The sequence below is a fragment of the Ictalurus punctatus genome, chromosome 8 (assembly GCF_001660625.3).
Source record: "Ictalurus punctatus breed USDA103 chromosome 8, Coco_2.0, whole genome shotgun sequence".
NCBI classification, from domain to species: Eukaryota; Metazoa; Chordata; class Actinopteri; order Siluriformes; family Ictaluridae; genus Ictalurus; species Ictalurus punctatus.
Genome location: NC_030423.2, coordinates 16025602 through 16036409, shown reverse-complemented (window position 1 = coordinate 16036409; position 10808 = coordinate 16025602). Strand labels below are relative to the sequence as shown.

Sequence of the window (10808 nt, the reverse complement as noted above, 5' to 3'; positions counted from 1 at the left end):
AGTTTTCGAATGGAACGGACGCGTTCTAAACAAAGCGCTTTATGTTCGAAAACGAGAAATTGTTTGATTGGTGAATTTTATGAACATTATAATTAGTTTTTAGGGTTTAATAATTCACCGCAAAGAGTTAAGAGAACAAATAACGAATGCTTAGCAACGAGAGCCTCCTGCATCTGCAGTGCGAAAGGGAAACAGCAGTAACTGGCTTTAATCTCTAGATGGCGCTCTGCCTCTATAATAACCTCAGCACTGCTGTCTCTGAGTTAATGTCATGGAAACGGACTAACATCCTAACATCACTGACGATTTCACATTGCATCACTCAAGTATAATAAATATGCCATTTTGTATGGATGTACATTACATGGCCAAAAGCTTGTAGACACCTGACCATATTAATCATTGTCTACGTGCATTTGTTGAGAATCCCATTCCAGATGTAATCCTTCTTTGCTATTATAATAACTTTCACTCCTCTGGGAAGGTTTTCCCAGAGGAAAACCTGTGCACCCGTGTGCACAAAATAAGCTCCAAGAAGACATGGTTTTCTTGGAGCTTATTTTGTGCACACGGGTGTTATAATGCTAAATAATTAGTTCCAGTGAAGGGAAATTGTAATGCTACAGCTTTACAAATACTGTATGTGCTTCCAACTTTGTGCCAGCAGTTTGGAGTTGGCCTACTTATGGATACGAGGGTGAGTTGTCCACAAACTTTTGGCCATATAGACTATATCCAAGGGCTCAAATGTTTTTAAATGTATTTAAAAAAAAATATTTTTGACATAAAGCAATATTTAGCAACAGCATACCATATTTGGTACCTTTATTAATGTTTGTAAATTGTATTGTATGTCTCAATGAATTTAAAATCCCAATTTAAGATAGATAAGATAGGAAGTCATGTATTAACTTAAATGTTTTGAACAACATTGTCTCATTTTAAAGGATCAATTATTACTTTTATCATAACTCTATTTTGATATGTTTGCTTTTATCATTTGGAATTTATAAGAGGACATTGCTGTTTCCTAGCCCTATGAACAATCTGGGCTACTAGTCTATTGTAGCTATAAATTACTAAATAGGAATACTAAACAGAAGGACAGTAGGCTATGTCAAAATAGTGCACTATCATTGGTCAACATTATAGGTGATGCAGCAACATATTTTGAAATATGCTGTATGGTTTTAGATATTATGCCTACATATATATATATCCATCCATCCATCTTCTATACTGCTTATCCTTCAGGGTCGCGGGGAATCTGGAGCCTATCCCAGGGAGCATCGGGCACAGGCAGGATACGCCCTGGACAGGGTGCCAATTCATCACAGGGTTCAATCACATACACATTCACACACCCATTCATACACTACGTACACTTTGGAGATGCCGATCAGCCTACCATGCATGTCTTTGGACTGGGGGAGGAAACCGGAGTACCCGGAGGAAACCCCACAGCACGGGGAGAACATGCAAACTCCGCACATGCAGGGCAGCAGCAGGAATCAAGTTCCCAACCCTGGGGATGAGGTGAACATGCTAAGCACTAAGCCACGGCGAATATATGTGTGTGTGTGTGTGTGTGTGTGTGTGTGTGTGGACACACAGTTTTTGTTGCATTATCTATCCCATTATCAGGAGTGATTTTAAAATAACTGCATTTAGATATTAGCTTTACATTAATTAGATTTTGTGTCTTAATGTTAATAGTCCTCCAAGATACCAAGAGCAATAATGTGCAAGTTTTAACGCGTTAAATATCTCACAACACACATGGTCCCCATTCATGTGCACGTCTAAAATTACTTTAGACTTGTAAGCAGAGTTGTAAATAACGTGGGCTACTCGTTGTACTCTGGCACTAAAGTGTGAAAAATGTTTGCTCTTGTATAAAACTCATCCTGGCCTGTTCTGACCGGCTGAGGCCAGTTACACAGCTGTAGCCTGCGATATATTAAATGAACAGGAAATGTTGTAAACAATCGATAATTTGGTGTTAAAGTATAATAGAGACATTATGTAGCAGTGGCGCAGCCAAGAATTAAGTGATCTGTGCACTTAAACTGAAAAAAGCTCGTGCATTCATGATTACACTTACATGCTAATGTAAAGGGGGAAATACGTTTACTCTTAAAATGCGTGATTCCTATTGGTTAATCTTCTAACCATAGCTAATGATAAATGATCAGATTTAATTTGACGGTTAAATGCGGATGATTCGTAATTATGAGTTTGTTGGCCTTTTATGAACATCATTCTAGCGCAATTACTGCTCAAAACCATGATATTTTACACGTACTAGGTTTATATAATCAGCTGGGCTGTGTGCATGTTAACCAATAGGCATCTGGGACTGTCATAAAATATTTCAGGTGGTTCAAACCAGAACCCCCCCCCCCCCCCCCCCCCCCCCCAACCTATGCACACACACACACACACACACCACACACACGTACTTCCTCGCATACTGTAATTATCCGTTTCTATGGAAACGTGCAAGCGCCAAAGTGAAAAGGACTGAAATAATTCTGAGTATTTTGATCACATTATCATTCATCTAGATTATGTCGTGGTTTATTGTACACATTTGGATCTGAATGCTTGCTGGATATTGTAGGGGCGTGTGTTCGTGCGGGGGGTGTTACATCTTCAGAGTGTGTTGAATGTAACAGACTAGCAGAGGCTGGTCCAAGATCAGAAATGAAGAGTCACGTTTACCCTAGCAAAAGGCCCTGAACTATTTAGCACATTGACTTTCACTAGAGGCCCGATGCCGTCTCTTGATTGACACCTCCTCTTCTCGGCCTGTATATAAGCGGATCTGCTCGCGGAGCTTGACGGGGTTTGATCGCGCCTCCGGCCGGGCCACAGAGCGCCTTCACTGCCTCCATCTTCTCATCACTTCTCCTTTACACCACACAGACATGGCGCCTTTTGAGAGATCCATGGAAGTGACGCCCTTCAAGCAAAGGAAGTGCTTAGGTAAGGTACAGCTTAGGAAGAAGTATAATTTATAATAAATAATTCATTGTATTGTGCTATATGGCACAGCAGGTTCCTAACTCTGGTCCTGGAGTACCCCCTGTCCTGCACATTTTACTGTTTCCCCTGCTCTGACACACACACTTCAACTAACAGTCCTTCCCGTGTTGAAGTGGGTGTATTAGAGCAGAGAAGACAATAAAATGTGCTAGTATGGTATTAAGTCAAGGTACATTTATTTATATAGGCTAGAATATTGAAAAACAACTTGTGCTGACCAAAGTGCTGTACAGAAGTGTCTTAATAATTTAAGAACATTAAGAATCACAAATGCTTGAAAATAAAACAATGCATAAAAATAAATATATAGAGAGAGATAATTAATAATAATACACAGGCAATGAAAAGGAAGAAGAATAAAAGGTGGTAGATTAAAAGGATATAAGGAAAGATTTTAAAAAAGAAAATAGACAGTCCAATCAGCCCGACTCGAAAGCCGGAGTGAAGATGTGTGTCTTTAGCCTTGATTTAAAGGTGTCTAAAGTAGGGGAGGTCCACATGCTAGGTGGCAGTGCATTCCAAAGACTGGGGCCAGCAACAGAGAAGGCCTGATCACCTTTTCCTTTGAGCCAGGAACAAGGAAATGATAGGAGAGACTGATTGGCAGACCTAAGGTTCCTGAGAGTGGAATGTTAGTGGAGAACATCAGAGATACAAGTGGGTGAAAGGAGATATATTCAAGAATATAATTCATGTCTTTTATTATTTTACTCAAAATCAGGGGTTCTGAACTTCAGTCCAGCTTTCCGTCTTCCCTGCACACTTTCAAGTCTTCCCTACTTACAACACACTTGATCTAACTCATGAAGGTCTTGATAATGATGATGAACTGGATTAAGAGTTTTGACCAGGATAAACATAAAACTCTGCAAAGCAGTGATTTCCTCTGAGCAGATTTGACTGTTAAGGCTATTTTTGTTTGTTTCTGACCACTTTAAGCAATGATTAAGCCGGTGTTAATTCTCCTTGTAATGTAGCAACAAGAAAAGATGAAGTCTGCACAATTCGCTCCAAGTTCCCCAACAAATTACCAGTAAGATGCTTCCCTGTCTTGGTAATTTAAATCTGAGCAATATCTGAGCTATACATATTCTGATTGACTTCTGTGTTGTAAAGATCATCGTTGAACGTTGCATTCGGGAGAGGCGACTTCCTCTATTGGACAAAACAAAATTCTTGGTCCCTCATGAGCTCACAATTGGTCAGTTTCTGTGTCTGCTCAGGTGAGTGACCTCCATACTAGTATTTGCAGATGATAAAAGCGCAAATGTGCTTGAAGAGTTGTATGAAACAATTTATGAAACCTTAGGAACTGCGTGTACATTGCAAGTTGGTGTTCTGCATGCACAGTACATAACATCAGTAAACATCTGTTTGCTGTCTGTTCATTTATAGTCTACTGATCTGATCAGACATCTGTTTTCTTAAAATGGACTTATAATAAAAGTTTAAGGGCATCAAAAAACATTTATGTCTTTCAATCACAAGGTAAATCTCATATAATCTCAAATAAGTCTCAATAAATCTCAGTAGGCCCTCGTCTCAAAAATTATCTCACTAAATCAATTAATTATAGTAATATTTAAATGTGATAAATTAAAACACATGACTGACTTAATTACACCTCTGTCTTAATCTCAGGAGTAAGATAGCACTGGAAACATCCCAGGCCCTGTATCTACTGATCTCAGGAAAAAACATATGCTCCATGACAGCCAGCATGGGGGAAGTATACTCTCAGCACAGAGACCCAGATGGCTTCCTCTACATGACCTATGCCTCCCAGGATATGTTTGGCTGAGAAGACCATTTCTCCCTTCATAGGGACCACTGAATTCTTCATGACCTCCGTTACTGACTGACCAAGCTATCCTACAGTGCAGTCACTTTTTTTCCACTGCTGCTGCTGGAGACTATCACTGTGCCTGAGACTTCCTGAACATGTGGCCAAAAAAATCTCTTCTGACCTCAAAATTTCTTTCTTTTTTTTTTTTAAAATTCATGTGAGATTCATGGTGAGATATAGAAACCAATGATATGTACCCTGTGAGATGTTCACATCAACTTATAATGGTACAAAATGTCACGACACTTATCTTGGACACACAGCTGTTTTGTCCTGATGATTGCAGAGACACCATGAAACAATATCCTGAGGTTCTGTATGCTTCAGATAGCACAGTCACAGGAAGTGAGAGAGGAAGACGGGTGAAAACTGCATGTCGGTTCTCTTCTCTGTTGTCTTGTGTGTTTTCACGATTCTCCTGGAAACCAAGATGGAATTGAAATGCTTGAGACATTCAGTGCACAAATTCTAGAAAAATGTTTACAGTGTACTTTACCTGTGTATCTCAAATGTTATTGGGAATGCTACAAATAAATAATTTTTGCCCTTTTCAGTAAATGTGTTCAATTACTTTGAGTTCATTTTTATTGTGTGTTTTTGGTGTAGTCTTAAAATCTTAAACCAAAGTAATAAAAGACAACATTTTTATAATGATAGTTGTAATTATACCAAAGCTCAAGTCTTTTCAAGACTATTTCTTACTTTGATAGTATAAACTAGACAATGTGAAAAGACTCTTATTTCTACCAGCTGGCACACTCTTTAGAGTCACACCTCTTTGACAGATCTATCACCCATCTAGTCACTCCTTATATAATACCAGTGTCTTATACAAGAGATGGGGTCAATGTGCAAGCCAGACAAGCTGAGGAGATTTTGTACTCTAGTGTGATGTTCATTAAGGTTATGCTGAACATACACTGATCAGCCATAACATTAAAACCACCTGCCTAATATAGTGTAGGGCTGCTCACTTGCTGTTTAATATATCCCACCCCTTGACGGGTGCCATTGTAACAACAATCAGTCGCGTCACTGGTCAATGGTTTTAATGTTATGGCTGATCGGTGTATAAGTCTTATCTGATTAGAATATATGAAGAATAATGCAAATAAATAAATAAATAACGGCCTAGAAACATCTCTACACCTTTATCCTCATTGCAAATGTCATACTCTATTTAACTGGAAACACACTCTTAACACATAAAGTAATTTATTTTACAGAAGCCTACTTGTAAAACTAGCAATAATAATAACAATAGCAATAATGTTTTTAGAGTTTTTTGTTTGCTTGTTTTTTAATAACTTTACATACATTGGCTAGCTGGCTTGTCACTCAGGTTCTGTGCCTACAAGTCTTCATTTAGTCACCTGTCATAGTTTAAATAACATATGTGATCATAACAGTTCAAGGCGTTAATCCTTATATTGATATCACAAATTGAGCTCATGCATAATGCTCCTTTTTTAATGGAGGTCTGAGAAATTTGTATTTTAAATATACGACTTTAGCACAGTGTTAAGAATTATGATTCAAACAGTAATCTGTATAAACAGAATCAGCCATTCAATTCAATTCAATTGTTCTTTGTATAGCGCTTTTTACAATAGACATTGTCTCAAAGCAGCTTTACAGAAATATCAACATGGTATACAGATATAAAGGTGTGAATTCAAGAGGAGTTTTACAGTCCAAAGGTAATTGAAGGTTTGGAGTTTTCCACTTAACACTTCACTGGAAATTCTTTCACCATAGACAGAATGCTGAAATCGAATAACGACCAGAAGAGAAAGTTCAAAAGGCGAGTCAACCCAACTGGACCAAACATGTTTTCTCAAACACTCACTCAAATTCAGGTAAGTACTTTATGCTGCTCAGGCTTGTGGTCGATCCAGATTCTATCCGTGATGCGGAAACACACCCTAAATGGCACACCAGTCCATCGCAGAGCAGCATGCACAAACATTCACTCACCCATTCACACCTTAAGGCTATTTAGCATCCACCTACTGTCACACAAACAGGGACCTGAGCTCAAGATCAAACTGTGGACTCCTGCTGCACCATCATGCACCTCTACATTGTCTATGTCAAAAAGGTAATAAGGGATTATGAATATCCATCTGTGATACTGTATTACTTTCAGGCAACATGAACAATTTGATAAAAGCTTGATTTATGTTTATTGGTAACTCAAGATGCATTTTGAATAGCTTTATATAAGAAATATATAAATGTGTGTTAGAAAATTACAAAAATGTGTATGCAGTTCCATAAATGAAACTAGTAAGCCATAACAAAGCTACATACAGTATCAAGCATTGCATTTGTAAGCAAAATAGTTAGAATCTGAATGATTTGGATTTATAGCCACTAATTACCCATTTTAAAATTTATATATATTCTTTTGTTCATATATTATGTTAGAATTCCATCTGTCCATCCATTTTCTGTACCGCTTATTCTATACAGGGTCATGGGGAGCCTGGAGCCTAGACCCATGAAACTCGAGGAACAAGGCAGGGTACATCCTGGATGGGGTGTCAAACCATCGCAGGGCACAATCGCACATACACTACGCACAATTTGGAAATGGGAAATGGAGGGCTCCATCAGCTTACAGCCTGTCTTTGGACTGGGGGAGAAACCGGAATACCCAGAGGAAACCCCCGAAGCACAGGGAGAACATACAATTGCAGCAGAGGCAGGAATCCTGGAGGTGTGAGGCAAATGTGCTAACCACTAAGCCTCTTTGTTCTACTGAACTTCAAAGAAGTATAAAGGTAAGAGAGCACTCCCAGTGGAAAACAGTGAGGATAAGATGGCATTTAGCATGAGGAAGATAATGAGCATGGAGGTACAGTGAGATGGAGGTACCGTGATGGTATAAAATCTACTGGGAAAAAGTGAGAGCAAGGATGAGGAAGGTAATGATGGCAAATAAGGGGGAAGAGTTGCAGGAATTATTAACACACTGCATTTGTAATCCATTTCACTTTTTACATATCTTATTCTACATAATTAAATGGCTGGCTATGCAAATGTTTAAACAAATCTTTTTCTTTTCATCTATGAAACCATCTATTGTTTCAATATTTCTTTTTATGGTACACACTAAAACCCCTTAGTATAATATTGATTTTGTTTAAGTATTCAATTTTAAGTAGCAAAACCATACAGGTATAAATGTATTTATTTATTTATTTATTTAGTTAACTTTTACCCATAATGCATTCCATAGAGGGTTATGATGTCAGAAGAAAAACTGTGAATACAGGAAAGATTTATATATGTATTTTTAAGAGTTATATATCCTGCTCTGGGGTTTTATATATATATATATATATATATATATATATATATATATATATATATATATATATATATATATATATATATATATATATATATATATATAACCCCGATTCCAAAAAAGTTGGGAAAATGTACATTTGTAAAAAAGTATGGAAAATGCTAATAAAAACAAAGAGGAGTGATTTGTAAATGCATTTTGACTTGTATTTTAACAAAAAAATGTATAAAGACACAATATAATGCAAAGATTCAAGGAGTCCAGTCAAATCTCTGTGTGTAAAGGGCAAGGCCGAAAACCACTTCTGAATGCACATGATCTCCGATCCCACAGATGTGACTGTCTTAAAAACCGTCATGAGTCTGTAATGGATATCTTGACATGTGCTCGGGAATACTTTGGTAAACCTTTGTCAGGCAACACCATTCGCCGCTGCATCCACAGATGCAAGTTAAGGCTTTACTATGCAAAGGAGAAGCCATACAGCAACACTGTCCAGAAGCACAGCCAACTTCTCTGGGCTCGGTCTCATCTGAGATGGACACTAGCACAGTGGAATCATGTTTTGTGGTCCAATGAGTCAAGATTTAAAATAGTTTTTGGAAGAACAGCTGTCGTGTTCTCCGGGCCAAAGAGGAAAAGGACCAGCCAAGCAGTTATCAGCATCAGGTTCAAAAGCCAGCATCGGTCATGGTATGAGGGTGTGTCAGTGCCCATGGCATGGGTAACTTGCACATCTGTGAGAGCACCATTAGTGCCGAAAGATATGTACAAGTTTTGGAGTAACATATGCTGCCATCCAGAGCAGGACAACGCTAAACCGCATTCTGCACGGATTACAAGCACACGATTCCTTAAGCAGAGAGTGCGGGTGCTAGCATGGCCTGCCTGCAGTCCTGACCTGTCTCCAACTAAGAATGTGTGGAGCATTATGAAGCGCAAAATAAAGCAACGAAGGTCCTGTACAACTGCGCAGCTGAACAAATGTATAATGGTTGAATGGGGGAAAATTCCACTTGCTTAACTGAACCAACTGGTGTCTTCAATCAGCGCCCAAACATTTAATAAGTGTTATTAAAAGAAAAGGTGATGTTACACAGGGGTAAACAGTCGACTGTCCCAACTTTTTTGGAGTGTGTTGCAGTCATCAGATTTGAAATGAGTGTATATTTTCAAAAATAAATTCAATTCACAAAGTAAAACATCAAATAATGTGTTAATAATGTGTTTTCAATATAGTACAGGGTGACTTGAACTTTCAAAAGGCTCTTTATTGTTTTGTTTTTTTCCAATTCCCATACTGTCCCAAAACAGATATGAATGCCACTGCATTGTTTGGAAATGATTCTGTTTAATAAAAATATTGTCGTATTTTATTATTGTTTTTTTCACCTTATTTGATTATCATCTGTTTTTGAAGAACAGGTTGTGATCATTATAGTCTGCTTGTATATTTTTGCGTATTGCTTTGCACTTATGTGTGGAATGTGTTGTCTATTTGTGTGTGGAGGCTATATTTGTTCAACTCTTGTAGGCTACTTGTGAAAGGTTTAAATCTGTTTAACCATTGAAACTTTCCTACCCACCCCAGAATCTTGTGACCAAAAGCTGCCTAAAGGCTGCTACAAGATGGTTTATAAGGACTCACCAGTCAGTAATAATGTAGTTATAAACATGCTTACTCACCTCTTACAGCAGTGATTTAATCTTCTCTAGAGCAAGGCTTCCTGATTTGAATAATTATCATGACAATACAGCTTGGAGGTAGAAGTACATGTTAAATGTACTGTCTAGTGTTATTAATTAATAGTACAGAAAGGTGTTAGGAAGCTAAATATTGTCAAGGGGTGGGATATATTAGGCAGCAAGTGAACAGTCCATTCTCAAAGTTGATGTGTTGGAAGCAGGAAAAATGGGCAAGCATAAGGATCTGAGCGACTTTGACAAGGGCCAAATTTGTGATGGCCAGACAACTGGGTCACAGCATCTTCAAAATGGCAGGTCTTGTGGGGTGTTCCCAGTATGCACTGGTTAGTAACTACCAAAAGTGCCCATGCTGACCCCTGTCCGCCTACAATGGGTATGTGGGCATCAGAACTGGACCATGGAATCCCATTTTCTTTTGCATCATGTGGACATACAGGTGTGTGTGTGTGTTGCTTGCCTGGGGAAGAGATGGCACCAGGATGCACTATGGGAAGAAGGCAAGCCAGCAGTGCGATACTCTGGGCAATGTTCTGTTTGAAAACTTTGGGTCTTGGCATTCATCTGTTTTGTACTTTGACATGTACCACCTACCTAAACATGGCAACGGTATTCCCTAATGTCAGTGGCCTCTTTCAGCAGGATAATGTGCCCTGCCACACTGCAATAATTGTTCAGAAATGGTTTAAGGAACATGACAAACAGTTCAAGGTGTTGACTTGGCCTCCAAATTCCCCAAATCTCAATCCAATTGAGCATCAGGTCCAATTCATGGAGGCCCCACCGTACAACTTACAGGACTTAAAGGGATCTGCTGCCAGATATCACAACACACCTTCAGAGGTCTTGTGGAGTCCATGCCTCGAAAGGTCAGAGCAGATTTGGTGGGACAAG

General features: G+C 38.6%; 1 protein-coding gene across 3 annotated transcripts; it reads left to right on the top strand.

The window, feature by feature from the left end:
• The first annotated feature begins 2674 nt into the window (after positions 1 to 2674).
• map1lc3cl (microtubule-associated protein 1 light chain 3 gamma, like) lies at positions 2675 to 5452 on the top strand. Of its 3 annotated transcripts, none has more exons than XM_017474230.3 (5): positions 2927 to 2988; positions 3622 to 3705; positions 4026 to 4081; positions 4165 to 4271; positions 4690 to 5452. In XM_017474230.3, the coding sequence occupies exons 2-5, from the start codon at positions 3678 to 3680 to the stop codon at positions 4847 to 4849; spliced, it is 351 nt and encodes a 116-aa protein (XP_017329719.1). In that variant the 5' UTR covers positions 2927 to 2988; positions 3622 to 3677; the 3' UTR covers positions 4850 to 5452. The 3 variants fall into 3 exon arrangements, with proteins under 3 accessions (XP_047013174.1, XP_017329719.1, XP_017329717.1); XM_017474228.3 differs by having other exon boundaries at positions 3554 to 3705; XM_047157218.2 differs by lacking the exon at positions 3622 to 3705 and having other exon boundaries at positions 2675 to 2988.
• Positions 5453 to 10808: the final 5356 nt, after the last annotated feature.

What these genes read in the sequence shown, in the direction of transcription:
- map1lc3cl (XM_047157218.2), top strand. Translation starts at nt 2,931, where the DNA reads ATGGCGCCTTTTGAGAGATCCATGGAAGTGACGCCCTTCAAGCAAAGG. An exon ending in CAAGCAAAGGAAGTGCTTAG is followed by an intron (nt 2,989 to 4,025) that starts GTAAGGTACAGC and finishes CTTGTAATGTAG; the next exon opens with CAACAAGAAAAGATGAAGTC. An exon ending in AGTTCCCCAACAAATTACCA is followed by an intron (nt 4,082 to 4,164) that starts GTAAGATGCTTC and finishes TGTGTTGTAAAG; the next exon opens with ATCATCGTTGAACGTTGCAT.